Source organism: Delphinapterus leucas, chromosome 10, assembly GCF_059928025.1.
Source record: "Delphinapterus leucas isolate spDelLeu-1000000601 "Yukka" chromosome 10, BTC_Dleu_Yukka2, whole genome shotgun sequence".
In the NCBI taxonomy this organism is placed as follows: Eukaryota; Metazoa; Chordata; class Mammalia; order Artiodactyla; family Monodontidae; genus Delphinapterus; species Delphinapterus leucas.
Window position 1 is genome coordinate 102,934,128 of NC_143138.1, and position 17,465 is coordinate 102,951,592.

At 46.9% G+C, this 17,465-nt stretch overlaps 1 protein-coding gene across 1 annotated transcript; it reads left to right on the forward strand.

The window, feature by feature from the left end:
• Window positions 1–791: 791 nt before the first annotated feature.
• On the forward strand, window positions 792–17,112 carry HMCES (5-hydroxymethylcytosine binding, ES cell specific). The gene is made up of 7 exons (XM_022562535.3): window positions 792–853; window positions 1,272–1,479; window positions 8,042–8,185; window positions 8,972–9,097; window positions 11,664–11,845; window positions 14,796–14,988; window positions 16,466–17,112. The coding sequence occupies exons 2-7, from the start codon at window positions 1,297–1,299 to the stop codon at window positions 16,688–16,690; spliced, it is 1,053 nt and encodes a 350-aa protein (XP_022418243.1). The 5' UTR covers window positions 792–853; window positions 1,272–1,296; the 3' UTR covers window positions 16,691–17,112.
• The last annotated feature ends 353 nt before the right edge of the window (window positions 17,113–17,465 follow it).

Genomic DNA, 17,465 nt, shown 5'->3' on the forward strand with positions numbered 1-17,465 from the left:
AGGGAATGACAGCAGCTGGCAGGCGTTGAGTCTTTGCCCTTAAACCACCCTCCTTTTGTAGGAGATCAGTGAGGCCGGAGGGTCTGGGTGGATTACCCGGCTGTTGCCTAGTGCCAGGTCTGAGGTGGCCGTTGCACTTCGGCCGGAGGAACAGCCCTTACAGAGCAGAAGTCCCTGGTTTCCTCTGCTGGGCTTTTAAACACAAGCCAGGTGTTTTGCCAATTTTGTGGCTGAAATACACCTGTAAAGCCTAGTTTTAAAAAACATAGGCCTGAACCCTTAGAGATTCAGGTTTGGGGGTGGGGGAAATGTGGGGCCTTGGAAAGTGTTCTGGTGCCCACCGAAGTTTCAGAGTGACTTGCGTGATCCATGGCAGTTTTCCTGATGGTTTTTCAATTTTTGCCCGAAACTATGGGCCGTTAGTAGGGCTGCGAAGTAAAGAAAATTTCCCGATTTCACCCCTACGAGAACCTGGTGCCCTGGAGTCGTGGTTCCCGCTGTACGGAGAAGGGGCTGTAGGCCTCCGGGTCGCATCTAGGGTCTCTGCCAGCCTGCACCCTCGGGACCCTTCCCGGCCCATTCCCGAGGTTCGCCCTGGGAGGGAGTTAACCCCGCAGGGGAACGGCCCACACGGAGGACGAGTCCCCGAGACAATCAGGGGCTCCTGCTCGGGCTCCTTCAGGAGAGTCAGGTTTCGCAGTCCCAACTCCGCAAGATGCGGGAGGGGAAGACGCCCCGGCGCTAGGCGGAACCGCCGGCCGCTGGGAGGCGGGGCCGGCCTGCTGGGGGCGGGGCCTGGTGCGGGGAGCGCGGTCGCGCGGAGAGCGACGCGGCCGCTGGGTCTGAGGTGGAGGTGAGGTGGGGGAAGGCGGACGGGCAGGCGGGTCTGAGGGGGAGGCGAAGTGGGACGGACGGGGGCTGAGCGGGGGTGAGCGGAGCCGAGGCGGGATGGGAGGGCGGCGGGCCTGAGGGGGAAGTGAGACCGGACGGGCGGCGGGGGTGGGGGTGGGGCGCGGCCCTCAGGGTCCGCGGTCCCGGAGGGAGCGGGGTGGAGCTGGGGAGGCCGGGGCCGGCTAGGCAGGGGGAGCCCCCGGCTGAGAAGCTTCCTTTCCTCGCCCGGCCGGGCCGCGTGGCGGGAGGTGGCCCTGTGAGCCCGGCGCGCGGGCCTGGGGTGGGGGTAGGGTGGGGCGGGGCGGAGCGCGGAGGGAGACCCTGGGGGCGGAGGCCCGAGACCCGCGTGTGAGGCGCTGGAACCCCGTCCTCGCGTCCAGGACCGCGGTGTTCGCAGCGCCGAGGATGTGCGGGCGGACGTCCTGCCACCTGTCCAAGGAGGTCCTCGCCCGGGCCTGCGCCTACCGGGACCGGCAGGGCCAGCGGCGGCTCCCAGAGTGGAGGGACCCGGACCGGTACTGCCCGTCGTACAACAAGAGCCCGCAGTCCAGCAGCCCGGTGCTCCTGTCCCGGCTGCACGTGGAGAAGGTGAGCGCTGACCTGCCCTGCGCCCGCCGCTGCGCCTGTGCTGAGGCCTCCGGGACGGGTCACTGTTCCTGGGGCCCCAGCTGAGTGCTGCTCTGCAAGAGGCGCGCCAGCCCTGGTGCCTGCCCGGTTCATATGCATTTGAAAACACTTTAAGGTAGCGTCTTTCACTCCTCACTGATCATCAGGGACTTTTCAATATCTTTAAAAAAAAAAAAAAAAAAAAAAGGATTTCCATGCCCCTTATGAGTCCATAAGCGAAGTCAGAATCTCTGGGCTTAGGGCAGGATTAAGACTAGCTAGTCTAAAAACACCTCTGACGTTTCTTGAACGTTTAAGTTTCTATTCTTTCTGATTGCGTCTTCAGTCTTTTTATGTTTGTCTTTTACTGAAGCTAGGCACAGAGGTATTTGGTTTGGTGTTCTGAAGTTTAATTGCATTCTTTATCCTTGCGGAATCTACTTCTGTAGTGTTGGAGTGGCCGATAACTTATAATCATGTTTTGGTTCTTGGCTTTATCTCCTGAAAGGGAGGGAGTATGTGCCCGTATGCATGCATACCTGCAGTGTAATAAAAATGCTTCATTCCAGGACTTCCCTGGTGGCGCAGTGGTTGAGAGTCCGCCTGCCGATGCAGGGGACACGGGTCCGTGTCCCGGTCCGGGAAGATCCCACATGCCGCGGAGCGGCTGGGCCCGTGAGCCATGGCCGCTGAGCCTGCGCGTCCGGAGCCTGTGCTCCACAACAGGAAAGGCCACAACAGTGAGAGGCCCGTGTACCGCAAAAAAAAAAAAAAAAAAGCTTCATTCCAGAAATCAGTAGTTTTTCCATGTCTTAAATATGTTAAATATCCTTGATATGTTTTTTAAAATCCTGATTGTTTCCATCCTGGATTTTTATTCTATCTGATCCATAATGCTTAAGTCACTTGATACAATTGATTATACTACCCTGCTAAATACTCTTCAGAACTGTTGTGATAATATGGTGGTCAAAAAAGATTCATTTTTCCGTTATGGGGATCAGATTATTTTGAAAAAAAAAATACCAGACGCCTTTGATCTTTTTGGTTGAATGAAGCCATTTACATGAAATAGTTTATTCTTGAGCCATTTTTAGTGGATGCATACTTGTTGAAACTAAAAGAACTTTTTGTAATGAGAGGCAAATCAAAGTAAAAACAATATCATGGGGAACCTTGACTGGAAAAGGAAAAAATAAAATGTTTCAGAGGGAGGAATAATTTGAAGAGAAAGAAGGATAAACTGTTTGAGGTTTCTTATTTTTTAGCCTCGGTTCTCTTTGTACCACGTCATTAAAATTATAGAATGAATGTTAGCTGGAAGAAAACTTTAACAGATGTAAAGAGAGAAGTGTAGAAAGATTGTGAGTGGTCCTGGGTTACCCAGTCAGTGGGGGAAGAGCTGGTACCGAGGTCCAGTCCACTGTTCCCACTCCAGTGGATACTTCCTGGAACTAGGAACGGGCAAGGTGGAGCCCCTAAGCACAGCATAGCCCTCCTCTTCTGTCAGTGGTGTCAGTTTGCTGATGGAATGTTTTGACTCCACATCTCTAATAAATTTTATAAAGATTGCTAGGGGTTTCCTAATTTTGATAAATATTTGAGGTTTCATTTATCTGAAAATGAAAATAGTAAATTGTAAAGCGAAAATAGAACTATTTCAGATCACTAATCCGTATCATCAATGTCAGCGCATGTGTATAGATTGTAACATTTGCATTTGAAGCCACTGACTTGCAAATTACTTCCTCTTTCATTTATCTACCCCCAGTGCTACCAGCTGTTCAGGTTACAAGTCCAAGAGGGTAGAGGAAAAGATGACTAATATTGAGCAATATTTTCAGTATTTTGGCTTAGAAGCCGCTTTCTATTCATTGCTCCCAGTATGGGGCAGCGCTGTATTTGGGTTTGGTTTACAATTGTCCATTGAATACACTCAGGTTAAAGGTGATCAGTGGAATTTTTACGAGCATGATTTCTCAGCCTTGGCACTATTGACATTTTAAGTGGGATAATTGTGGGAAGCTGACCTGTGAGTTGTAGAATGTTTAGCTGCGTCACTGGCTCTACCCAGTAGATGCCAGTTTTCCCTAGGTCATCATAACCAAAAATGTCTCCTGACATTGCCAAATACCCATTCGATATACCCACTGGATGCCAGTGGGCCGGCCCTCACCCCCGGGCTTGGTGAAGTGAAGATGGTGGGGGCGGGCAGTGTCAGAATTGCCCCATGTCCAGAATCTCAGATTTAGAGCTTTGTCTTGTAAATTTCTGATGCGAGATTGTTTAGTTGGCTGTGAGATAATGTTATCTCTTATTTTCATTTATCGTTTGTACAGGGGGCCCTTCTGCTTGGAAGGCACATTTGACACATTTGATTCCGGAAGGGAAAGAGGATTTACAAAAGTTCTGTGTTTTCACACATTCTTTCTCTTCCTTCATTCTCTACCCTACCATTTCTTCCAGGGCCACCTTTTCCTTAGTTATCCTGCGAGCTCATTTATTGGTTTTAAAGGCTGCTTCTGTCTTTAAGGAGAAGGAAACACATATATGTATATATGTATATATACATACAATTGACCCTCATTCTTCGTAGATTCTGTTGGTAAATTTGCCTACTTGCCTGCTTTGTAACCCCTAAAATAATACTCATGATGCTTTTGTAGCCATTCGTGGACATACAGAGTGGTGAAATATTCAAGTTACCCAAATACGTATTCCTAACTGAGATAAAGTAAGATGAAGTTCTACTTCCTTGTTTCACTTTTTATACTATAAACAAGTGTCTTTTTTGAGATCTGTTTATTGCCATGTTTTTTGCATTTCTATGCTTTTTGTTGGTGATCTTAGTGTTTAAAATTGTCCCCAAGCATAGTGGTAAAGTGCAGGCTAGAATTCGTAAATGCAAGAAGGGCGTAATATGCCCTACAGAGAAAATACATGTGTTAGAGATGCTTCGTTCAGGCTTGAGTTACTGTGGCTGCTGGTCATGAATTCAACATTAATGAACCAACAATATATGTTAAATAAAGTTTAACATATAATAATAAATATGTTAAACAAAAACACACAGAAGACAAGGTTGTATATTGATCAGTTGATGAAGATGTTCTCACTGTGGGTTCCTGGCAACCTAACAGTGTTTCCCCTCAGAGCTGCAGTCCAGTGTTCCCTACTTCAGTGTCATGGCAACTTTGTACAACCTACCTGCCGCGTATAACAAGAAGGGTTCTGTGTGTGTGTGTGTGTGTTTATTTGTTTGTATGGCAAGGGGATTAACTAATACAGGCAAGATTTTGAAAGAAGTGGGACAGGATCCTGTGAAGAGCACAGTGGAAGAATTAGCTTTAAACAGAAGGGAAGCCCGGAACTTTCTTGGTGATCCAGTGGTTAAGACTCCACGATCCCAGTGCAGGGGTCCTGGGTTCGATCCCTGGTCAGGGAACTAGATCCCGCATGCCGCAACTAAAGATCCCACGTGCTGCAACTAAGACCCGGTGCAGCCAAATAAATTTAAGAGAAAAAAAAAGGGAAGCCCTTCTAAGACACTACTACTGACGATTCCCCTCTTGGAATTCCATCCTTTCAGCTTTTTTCATTCTGCTTTTATCTCTCTAGGAACTTTTTGTTGGACTGCACTTTTTCCTCATTTCTCCTTTTTGTTTTTGTACCCCCAGGTTTGATCCTGTGATTGATCTGCTCTCTAAGAAACTTTATCCTAATGGCTTTACCAGTCACCTTTGTATAGAAGATTTTGCTGTTTCTTTTTCATCATAACCTCAAAAAATATTAAACTACAATTAGTGTGCCTATTCCATGCCACACATCTAACCTCATAAGTAGCGGAGAAGGGACTTTTGAACCAGGGTCTTCTTACAAAGGCCATGTTCTTTCCTTTATACCAGAGGTTGGCAAACCATGGTCCTCAGACCAAATTTGGCTCACTGCCTGTTTTTATAAATAAAGTTTTATTAGAATACAGCCATGCTCACTTGTTCTTTGGCTGCTTTCACACTACCAGCGGTGGCAGAGTTGAGTTGCAGCAGAGACTGTGTGGACTCAGAAAGCCGAAAATATTTACTGTCTGGTCCATTACAGAAAAAGTTTGCTGACCCATTCTCTGTACCATGCTGCCTCTCTCCTAAGCTTTAATTCCACATGCTCGTTGGACATAGTAAACCTCTGTCTGTGGATTTTATTCTAGAACTAACTCAGAACAACCTTTATATTATGTTCACCAGTGAGGAATTAGGACAGGGCATTGCAGGTATGGTTTGTCTCTTCCCTGGAGTCTGGGGCCTCAGCTGAGAAGGTATTGGGGGTAGAATCATCTAGAGCAGGAGGCAGAAAACTAGGGCCCTCTGATCATTTTTGTAAATGAAATTTTATGGGACAGAGCAACATCCATTTATCAATTGTCTATGGCTGCTCTGTCCCTATAATAGCGTTTATAACAAAGACTGTAAAGCCTACAGTACTTAATATTTAGCCTTTTAGAGAAAAGTTTACTAACATCTGATCTAGAGGCATCTTCACTGTCTTATCTGGCAGTTGATGTTGGCTCTGAACTGGGGCTTTTGACCAAAGCCCCTACATGTGGCCTCTCCACAAAGCCTGGGCTTTTTCACCAAGGTAGCTGGATTTCTTATATGGCAGCTCAGGGCAGTGAAGGCAGTGTCTCAGCAAACAAGGAGGAAGCTGAAAAACCTTTTCTGACTTAGCCTTAGAAATCATGCAGTGTCACTTGTGCCACATTCTGTTGGATAGAAGCAGGTCACAGGCCCGTCCAGATTCAAGAAAAGGGCACATAGGTCCCCCACACAGCTCTTGATAGGAGAAGCATCGAAGACTTCGGGACCGTTTTTCCAAGCTGCCACAGACTTCCCGCTGTTATCTGAAATTCAGTGTGTGATATTTCCCCACATCAAACCTCTTTTCGGACTTTTCTCTTTTGTTCAATAGCACCATCATTATTTCAGGCTTCTGGGCTTGAAACCTTAATCATCCCTGTTTTCTTTGTCCATTTGACACCACAATTTCTTTTTTTTTTTTTTCTTTCTATCTTTTGAATGTCTTTTATTCTCACTACTGTCACCAGACCTACTGTACCACCCTAGTAGAACCTAAAATGCACTGTGTGCTCACTGGTGTCTTCCAGCTCAGTGTAGTACACCGTGAGAATAGAGTGTGTGTGTGTGTGTGTGTGTGTGTGCATTTTAATCTGTAGATTTCATCAAATTCTCAAGGGGCCAGTTACCCCAAAAGAGTTTAACAGCCATGTGTTGAGGGTGAGGCCCCAAGACTACCCCCACATTTGGAGATGCGTTCGAAGGACTCAGCATATGACGTGGCTAAGGTTTATTACAGTGAAAGCATACTCAATAGAATCAGCAAGGGAAAAGAAACAAGTAGAAATCTGGAGAAATTTATGCACAAGCTTCCTTATAGTCTCTCCTTCCTGTGAGGGGACACACCAAGCATGTTTTCTCTCTAGCAGTGAAAAATGTGGTAACTTTGTGCACTGTTTCTGCCCAGGGAAACCCATTAGAAACTTAGGCCCAAGGTTTTTGTTGGGGGCTGGTCATGTAGGCACTCTCTGCCTAGCAAGTACCAAAATGCTAGACTCCTAGAAGGAAAGCAGGTGCTCGGCATAAACCTCATTTTTTGCACAAAGCAGGCATAGTGTACCATCCTTATCAGTTAGGGGAAGGTGGAAACACTCACAATCCAAGTTCTCAGATCCTAACTGAGGGCCAGTCCTGTAAGCAGGCCTTCCTAAAAAGAGCATCCTCAGGCTTGCTATAACTTGGCCACACAAAAGCACTTGCACATTCTTGACACGGCCCCTAATTTCATACCTGGTCTTTCCTCCCATCTCTTCTCTGTCTGATTCCTGTACCTCTTGTGGGATCCAATCCAAGATCCACCTCACCCTATTCCCTCCCCTTCTGCCCCTCCCAAGGAGCTGATAATACTTCTCCATTCCATCTCTCACAGAGCACTCTCCACTGAACTTTTTTGACACTCCTTGTACCACTTATATGGCCCTTAGCCTATAGTATCTTATTACTTCATATTTTTAATGTCTGTGCGGCCTCACAAGTTATAGTGCAAGCCCTTTGAGGTTAAGCACCTTTCATGTGCCCCCGTACTACCCTATGTATCCCTTAATCATAGCATGTACCTTTTTACATGATGGTTGCCTGTAACGTGTGCTTCTTGAGAGCTGGGGCCATGTGAAGTGCAGGGCCTAGTACTATGTCTCTCCTGCAGTAGGCACTAATTAAAAGTTTACAGAAATTAAACCTCTTTGTATCCCCCATCCTACCCAAGCAGAATGTCATACATTCTGATAAATATGATTGCTAGAGAACTCAAATTACTCACATCATGATACATCATTAAAATTGTTTTCAAGTAGAATCTTTCCCTATTAATAATCCTCTGTATTTTGAGACTAGTAGTAATGTAATGCATGTACTGAATTAGGTTTTCTAAATTTCATTATGATCTCCTCACTGGATCTTAACCTTTTTCGTGGCAGGGCGCAGACTCATCTGAGCGTGTCATTGCTCCCATGCGGTGGGGCTTGGTCCCATCTTGGTTTAAAGAAGCTGATCCTTCCAAGCTGCAGTTCAACACTAGCAACTGTCGTAGTGATACCATGATGGAGAAACGGTCCTTTAAGGTAGGTAGCTGGTCTAGGGAAAAGGCACATATTCGTTATTTTATCTAACAGAACTATTAGTGCCTTATATACCTGAGAAATAGTTCCAAAGTGTGTTCCCAGTTATTAATGTAGAGTGTTGTTCTGTTTATTACTGTGTGACAGAGCATGCCAAGACAACAGTTTATTATTTCTCATAATAAACCATGGGCTGCCTGGGCTCAACTAGACAGTTTTTACTCAACCAGAGGTTCTCATGTAGTTCTAATCAGATGACAGCTGCATGTCCCAGGTGGCCTCTTAACCCACATGTGTGACACCTCAGCTGGGATGAGTAGAACAACTGGAGGCCTGTCCCTGTGCCTGCTAGGGGGTGTCAAGGTGGTCAGGCACCTCACACGGCATCTGGCTTACCCAGAGTTCACCATCCAAGAGAGCAGGGCAGGAGCTGCAGGGCTTTGTGACCTTGCCTTTGAAATCATAACAGCGTCACTTCTGCTGCGTTCTATTGGTCATACAGAGCCAGCCTGACATCACTGAGGGAGGGGACTACATAGCATGTGAATATTGGTAGGCGTGGTTCTCTGTGGGGCCAGCTTTGGAGACTAGCTACCACAGTGCCTGTTTCCTGCTACGTACATTATTTAATCTTTTCAGCATCTGTGTAAGTGTGACTTTATACATAAGAAATGTGACATACAGAGGAATTAACTGCTCTGAGGTCACACATTGGCAGATCTGAGATTTTTAAGTCTGTGAAACATGTTTCTGTCACTAAGACCATATCTTGCTCATGTTTTCCCTCAGGTGCCTCTGGGAAAGGGAAGGCGCTGTGTTGTTTTAGCAGATGGTTTCTATGAGTGGCAGCGATGTCAGGGAACAAACAAGACGCAGCCCTACTTCATCTACTTCCCCCAAATCAAAACAGAAAAGGTATCATCAGCAGTGTGTATCTGTGTCTATGTCTTTGTGTGTTTGGTATGTTCTCTGAGCTTCTTGGATTTTTGGTTTGATGTCTTTCCTGTTTTTTTGAAAATTCTCAGCCATTATCTATTCAGCTATTTCTTCTGCCCCATTTTCTCTTCTCTTTCTGACATTCTAATTATATATGTGTTAGTTTGATATCGTCCCATAGTTTTTGGATGTTCTCTTCTGTATATTTCATTCTTTTTTCTTTGTGTTTCAGTTTGAGTGATTATTGACTTGTTTTTAAGTTCACTCTTCTTTCTTATTTCACTGAAATTGCTTATCTGCCTATTCATGCATGTTGTCTACCTTTTCTATAAGAGCTATTATATATATATATGTAATATATATAGCTAATATATATATATAGTTATTACACTTAAATTCCTGTCTGATAGTTCAGCATTTGGGAAATGTAATCTCTTGAGTCTGGTCCTGTTGATTTGTATATATCTTGGCAGTTCATTTTTGGCTTTTTGTATGTCTTATAATTTTTTTATTGATTGCCAGACATAGTAGATAGGACAGAGACTGAGATAAATGATATTTATGTCTGGAAATGGATATGTTTATTCTTTTTTTTTTTTTTTTTGGCTGTATTGAGTCTTTGTTGCTGCGCGCGGGCTTTCTCTAGTTGTGGCGAGCGGGGGCTACTCTTCCTTGCAGTGCGTGGGCTTCTCATCGCGGTGGCTTCTCGTTGCGGAGCACGGGCTCTAGGCACGTGGGCTTCAGTGGTTGTGGCACGCGGGCTCAGTAGTTGTGGCTCAGTAGTTGTGGTGCACGGGCTTAGTTGGTCTGCTGTATGTAGGATCTTCCCAGACCAGGGATCGAACCCATGTTGCCTGCAATGGCAGGCGGATTGTTAAACTGCGCCAGCAGGGAAGTCCCCGTTTATTCTTTTATTAGGCCGTTAATGTCTGAGGTTGAGTTGATCTTGTCCGGAGCTGAACTGGGTTTGGTTTTGTTGTGCATCACAGGCTTTAAATATTTCTCTGCTGTCACCTTGTGTTCAGGGTAAGGGTTGGTTTTCCAGAGGGTTTTTCTCAATAGTCCTGCTCCCTGCAGCTCTTGTTACTTCCCTTTGAGCCTGTGCCTTTGAGAGGATCTCTCCATGCTCTTGCCCCTCCCCCAGAAGTAGACTGCTGTTGCTTGTCATCTGGTGTGCAGGGAGGTGGAGAGAGCTCTCTGTGGCCTTGGTTCAGTCTCAGGCTGAAGCAGAACTGTGTCCCCGGCTCTCAGGCTCAGGCTTTCTCAGTGATCCTGCTTCTCCAGGGGCATAGAGGGTTTTTTCTTTTGCCCTTTTCCAGCCTCAGGAGGTCTTTACCTGTATCTTAGGAGCGATAGGATTTATCACTTTTACCCTGGCCCCTTAAGCTTTTTGTTCCTTAGAGGAGAAGTGACCAGGTAAGGCTTCTCACCATCCCTGAGGCAAAAGAGCTCCCCGCGTCTAGCACGCATTGGCAAAGAAGCTTTCTCCAGTCTCCTGCCCCCAGTCTCTCTCGTGGGCACCTGCGGAGGGTGGTCTGCAAGCTGAGGCAAACTTCCCTGATGTCTGCAGCCTCCAGGGGTTCTGTGCCCTCAGGCTAGCCCACACTCTGCATTGAGCAATTTGTTGATAATTTTATCTGAATTCTTACCTGCTGTATGAAGGAGGCCTTGTTTTCCTTCTGTTACCACTGGGAAGCCAGTACTGGTGTCTCATCTTCTCTTGGATGACCCTGTCTTTCCATAAAGTTCAGGCTAATTGGTTGCCCTGTGACCTCAGTTCTCTGATGAGTTTAAGTTATGGTTATTTAGATTCTCTACCTTTTCTTTTTTTTTTTTTTTTTTTTTGCGGTACGCGGGCCTCTCACTGTTGTGGCCTCTCCCGTTGCGGAGCACAGGCTCCGGACGCGCAGGCTCAGTGGCCATGGCTCACGGGCCCAGCCGCTCCGCGGCATGTGGGATTCTCCCGGACCGGGGCATGAACCCATGTCCCCTGCGTCGGCAGGTGGACTCTCAACCACTGCGCCACCAGGGGAGCCCTCTACCCTTTTTTTTGTTAGGGTGGAGGTGACACTTTCCAGCTTTCTGTATTCTAGGCCTTGAACTGAATCTTAAACGGCAAGTAGGAGTTGGCATGATGAAAAAGGGAAGGAAAGACCTTTGGGGCAGAGGAAAGTTGCTTCTGCGAGATACAGGGGCATGAAATTGCATGAGAGCATCATCATTTAGAAATAGCTGGGCTTAATTCAAATTAACATTGTAATTGAAGGCCGGAATCATGATCCAGATCATGGAAGGCTGGAATATCCACTGAAGGTGTTAAACTGTGTTGTGAAAGCATTAAGGAGCCATAAATCTATTGCTTCAGTGAGTATCTGCCACCAAGCCTCTTTCCTTCCGCGACAGTGGATCAAGAGGACCCATGCTAAAGGCATGGGCTGAATTACTTCTAAAATGATTGCCGTGCTCTCAAGTCTGTAATAGTACCCAACCTGCAGGGGAGAGGGTGGCTGCTGAGTATCTAATCTACCATGGATTTTGCTTCCAGTCAGAGAGCATGGGTGCTGCAGATGGCCCTGAGGACTGGGAGAAAGTCTGGGACAACTGGAGGCCGCTGACAATGGCCGGGCTCTTTGACTGCTGGGAGCCCCCGGAGGGAGGAGACTGCCTGTATTCTTATACCATCATCACAGTGGATTCCTGCAAAGGCTTGAATGACATCCACCACCGGCAAGTCACACTTCTCATGCCTGGGTCCAAAAGGATTCAGGGCAGGGTTTGTCCTCTTTGCTTTTAGATAGGCAGCTTCTGTACGCACAGATTTAGAGAGTAGGAAACTGAGACAGTTGCTTCACAAAATACAGTCAGTTTGGCTGTAACGTGACGTGCGTTCCTAACAGTCACCACGGTATGCAGAATTGCACTATGAGAACCACAGGACTTACGGGGAGCGCGGGACTGAGGGGACTACACTGAAACATTTCGTCAGTGACACAGCCAAACAAAAAGAAAATAGGAATCTAGTAAAAACAGTACTATCGTTCCATGCATTCAGTGGTTAAGAAGTACATAGATATTACAATAAATATGGCATTTTACCTTAGAAAGACCTGAAACTGACTTGTGGAAGTGAGCGTCGGAAGAGTTGCAGCTTGTGTTGCTGTGCAGTCTTAAATCCTGGGGCATGTTCTTCTGCCTTTGAAACGTTGTTCCTTCGAGGCGTGCCTTTATAATAGATACGTATTTAATCAAAACTGAACATTTTGGTGCAATGTATGGCCTCCTCCAATTAACCTCAGTATCACTAGTGGAAATTGCTTAGCAACATCTTCATCTGTGCTCATGTCTTCTCCCAACAGCTGAGAGCTCTGGAAATTGCAGCAGTGTTTGAGGCCACCAAAACAGCCATTACTGGCGCTAAGAGGAGCCACCTCTGTGGTGTTTTTGTGGTCTTTGTGTATAGAGAGGGCATTCTCTTTGTGAGAAAGCTTCCAGTTTTTTAACTGTTCGGCTTTCAGTCCATGTACTAAATCTTGCCATTGCTTCTATTCCTTCAGACCTGGCTGGTATTGACTTTATAACACTTTTTGCAATTGTTCCAGCCGTGGATGTTCCTTTTTTCCCAGCCCTGTTACTGTTGTGGATCCTTTATGTCTGTTGCTCAGGAGATGTCACATGTTCTCTTCTTGCTTTCAAGACGCTTTATTATTATTTCAAGCTTCTCGTCAAGATTTACAAGTTTTCTGTTTGCATGCACTGCTTAGCGTGTTTGAGCCAGGAAGCTTAGACGTGTTTCAGATGTTGAACGAATAGTTTTTTTAATATAGAGAAAAGTTTACAAATGCAAAGTAAGAGCAGAGCACTTCAGAGGATAATATGCAGTGAGCCAAGGTAGCCGTCAGTGTTTGAGATGTGTGCATTTTGTGTACTCTTACAAGGCTCAGTTCAGCAGGGTGCAGTTTTCTGTGTTCACTTTGTGTTTCTCACAGACAAAACCGTATATAAGCAAAGGCAAAATTTGCATTATGTTCTAAAAAAATAATAGATCAATCACATTGGAACAGATTTTCATTTTAAAAACAAGCGTTATGGGACCTCGCTGGTGGTCCAGTGGCTAAGACTCTGTGCTCCCGATGCAGGGGGCCTGGGTTCGATACCTGGTCAGGGAACTAGGTCCCACATGCATGCCGCAACTAAGAGTTCACATGCTGCAGCGAAGATCCCGCACAAGGCAACAAAGATCCTGTGTGCTGCAACTAAGACACAACGCAGCCAAATAAATAAATATTTTAAAAGATATTTAATAAAGTAAAAAACGTTAGCAGAACTGACTAGTGTAACATTTTCACAGTTTTTGCCAGATCTGAGTGTCCTCAGAAGTAATTTTATGATTTTTTGCTGAAAAGAATGCAGTGCTGCACATACTGGATTACCTGTTTTAGCCCTCTTGTCCTAAGCGTTCTGTCTGAAATGATGCTTTTTTCATGGGATATAATAGTTCTAGTTTTTGCTAATTCACCTTAAATTCCTATTTCATCTGATCTAAGATTTTGTACCACTATTTTATACATTGTTAAGAAAAATAAAGTGCTGCCAATTAAACTGTGATAGTGTAGAGATGCCATTCATCATAAAATGCATCTGAATTTAAAAGATCTTAAAATACCCTTTTTTTTAATATTTATTGATTTATTTAAATTTATTTGGTTGCCCCAGGTCTTAGTTGTGGCAGGCGGGCTCCTTAGTTGTAGCATGTGGGCTTCTTAGTTGTGGCATGCAAACTCTCAGTTGCGGCACGTGTGTGAGATCTAGTTCCCTGATCAGGGATGGAACCTGGGCCCCCTGCATTGGGAGCTTGGAGTCCCAACCACTGCACCACCAGGGAAGTCCCTTAAAATACTTTTTAAAAGTACATGTTTAGAGGAATTCCCTGGCGATCCAGTGGTTAGGACTCCGTGCTTCCACTGCTGAGGGCCTGGATTCGATCTCTGGTCGGGGAACTAAGAATCCCATAAAGCCATGCAGTGCGGCCAAAAAAATAAATTAAATTAAAATAAAATAAAATGTTTGACTTGTTGAAGTAATAATAATTATTAAAATAGATGTTAACGCATTTATCTCCTATCTGTACCACCCACCAATGAAGTGTGTACATTCTTTGCATTGGCCTAAAATTGGGGGCTAAACAAGGGATCTTTTCCTAACATCTGCTGGGTACCAGGAGTCATCTGAGGCAGGCTCTTTGCTTTTCTGAGCCATAGTTTCCTTTTGTTCACAATTATATAAATAGCTCTTTCTTAGATAAATTTTCCATGGGTGATAAGGCTGGAGAGTATTGTTGAGAGACAAGTTTTCCAGGGTTTATTTTCCCTTTAAGTCTAGGCTGGAGTGTCGTAAAGGTCACCAGTTTGCTAGCGTGTACACTGGAGTGGATCCACTCATAGCACGGGGCACTGTCTTTGCCATCTGACTCTGTTAGGCTGGGTCTCCTGGTGTTGAGTTTTGTGCCCTGTGGGTGGGGGGGTGGGGGGGGACACCGGGCAGCAACTGGCACGTGAGGCGCGGAGAGAGGGTGAGCTGCTGCTTGGGGCAGTTTGCGCTTCAGCTGACCGGGCCTTTCTCCCCGCCCCCCCACCCCCCACCCGCGGCTCCCAACCACTGTCTTCACCTCGCGGGCTAGGATGCCTGCCATATTAGATGGAGAGGAGGCAGTCTCTAAGTGGCTGGACTTTGGGGAGGTCTCAGCTCAAGAAGCTCTGAAGTTAATTCACCCCACAGAGAACATCACCTTCCATCCAGTCTCTTCCGTGGTGAACAACTCCCGAAACAACACTCCTGAGTGTCTGCTTCCTGTTGACTCGCTGGTCAAAAAGGTAGGGCCTATGACTACGATAGTTCTTTCTGAGCTTTCTGTCTTCTGTCAGTGTGACCTGTTAATTTTATGCCATGACCTTTCACAACCAGAGATTGAATACAAACCACCCCAAATTCACCTTCCTCATGCACGGCAAGGTAGACCAGAGCAGTGACTCTCAAAGCTGGCTGTGACCCGGGAGTCCTCAGGAGACCTGTTTCAAAATGTAAATGCCAGCCTCTGTCTGGACCTACTGCTTCAGTATTCAGGGCTGGGCTTGGGCTTCTGTATCTTTAAGAAGCTGCCTTGGTGGGTCTGATAATAACCCAAGTTTGAGGATTCCTAATCTAGAGGGTGATTGTGAGAAGGACAAAGGAGCCCTCAACCATAACTGTATCTCTCGCCAACCAGATGTGTGATTTATGTCTGTTTTCTGCACCTCTTTTCCCAGCTACAAGATGGAGGAATTCCAATCGTCGCTCTCCTTCAGGGGGATCTGAGAACATTCCTGCCGTGAACTTTAACTTCTTAGAATTGGCAGGGATCCAGATGATGTATTTTGAAGGGAAGGTGAACAGGCAAGAGGCCTCAGTGAGAAGGAAGTTCCAGAGCAGAAGCTGGCCCCTGCCGATACCCGGGGTGAAGGTTTAGGAGTAGCAACTGTTTGTAGGTGGCATAGAGGGACCTGGAGTAAGACATGGATCTGAGTGTTCTAAAGTAGGCGTCTTAGGGTGCCTGAGGAGTGTGGAGGACAGTGACGGCTAGAACAGCTGCCCCCTTCCCCACTTTTCTAAGTTTATTAAGTTTTCATACTCACTGTCAGTGTCATCTTTTTTCTCTCAGTTCTGTCAAACTCCTGCACCCCTGACACTTTTTTTCATTACCCGTCTCTAAAAATGTCATTGTATGTATTCGTTTTGCACTAGACACTGCCCCATTTCTGCCATGGTCTTTCCTCCAGAAGAATTCAAAAAAAAAAAAAAAGAATTCACATTCTGGAGAGGTGGCATCTTGTGAACTCAGAAGCTTCAGTCTGGGGTTGGCGAAGGTGTAGAGGAAGCGGAGGGAGCGGGGCTGGTGGGGGGCTGTGTGGAGGGCGGTGCCGCGGGAGAGAGCTGCGCTCCGGCCCCCGGCTGACTCCCGCCCTGCGGCTCTCCTCCCCACACCACACTGCCTGGTCCTGCTGAAGCACACACTTTTCCCTGACACTGCTTCATTGTCTGCTCGTGTTTGGAGTGCCCAGCAGCTCTCTTCTCTGGCTGGTCCCACACACCTCTGGGAAGCCTCCTCTGAGAGCTGCTCCCTACTCCTTGCAGCCCTTGGAACGCACTCTGCTCCTCTCGTCCCACTCCTGATTAGGGGCCCTATCTGGCCCTTGGTGACATTTTCCAAGCCTAGGTCAATACCTAATGCCTCTTCCCGTCTTTCTTCCCTTGGAATTGGCCTGTTTCCACAAGCTTGAGCTGGTGGTTTGAGCTTTTCCTTCTTTCTCCTAGGAGCTCAAGGCAAGTGGCAGCAGCCAGAAGATGTTGCAATGGCTGGCCACAAAGTCACCCAAAAAGGAAGACACCAAAGCACCCCAAAAGGCAGAGTCAGATGTGCCCCAGTGGTCCAGTCAGAAGAGCCCGTTCTCCCGCAGGAGAGGCGCTGACCTCCTGGAGCGATGGCTGAAGCGGGAGAAGGAGGAGGAGCCTGTGGCCAAGCAGCCTCACACCCAGTAGCACAGGACTTACAGAGGCCAAGGCCAAGGCCTGCTGCACTGAATACCATGGTGATGACAGGTTGGGGGGGGGGGGTGTTCCTTGGAGGAGGTAGCACGGTGTTAACAGTTGTGGCTTCTTGGGGGAGGGGTGCCCTGACTGTGACCGGGGAACCCCCAGTGGGGTGGGTGGGCAGCCTGGGAAAAGGGAGAGGTACCACCATCAACTCATGGTGGGGGGCGGGGGGGCCTTGTGCCCACAGCTCTCTCCTGGTAGCCTAGGGACCTTCCCTCAGAGTCTGACCCTGCTGGCAGTTCCCAGCGTGACCTGGTACTGCTTAGCAGAGGCTGTTTTCTGTTTAGCCTTCGGGCTCTTTCAGTGCTTTAGAATTAAGTTCTTAAAACATTGTATTTTTTTCTGAATAAAGTGTTTGATAAACTGTTTACATTTCAGAAAATGCTGCTGGTGGGAGGAACTCGGGATCTCACTGTTTTCTCCTGGCATAGTCCTAGGGAATGGTTTTGTCACAATGTGGGGCACTGGGGTTTTTGTGGACAAAACTGCCTCTCTGGAAACAAAAAGACTTGATGGGGCACTCTTTATTGAGTCTCTGTTCACTCTTAACACTTGGAAGTTGCCCGAATCTTTTAGCTTAAAACCAGCCAGTGCCTGCCAAACACGAGGGGTTGCAGAGGCCAAGACCCCTGCATGGGGAGTGCAGGATCTGGGTGCGAGCCCTGCCCAGATTCGCGGCCCCTGGGTGGAGCAGGGCACGGAGGGTGACACGGGTTTGGGG

Coding starts and splice junctions, on each gene's coding strand:
- HMCES (XM_022562535.3), top strand. CDS start 1,297: ATGTGCGGGCGGACGTCCTGCCACCTGTCCAAGGAGGTCCTCGCCCGG. Junction 8,186..8,971: donor TGGAGAAACGGTCCTTTAAG/GTAGGTAGCTGG, acceptor GTTTTCCCTCAG/GTGCCTCTGGGAAAGGGAAG. Junction 14,989..16,465: donor TTGACTCGCTGGTCAAAAAG/GTAGGGCCTATG, acceptor TCTTTCTCCTAG/GAGCTCAAGGCAAGTGGCAG.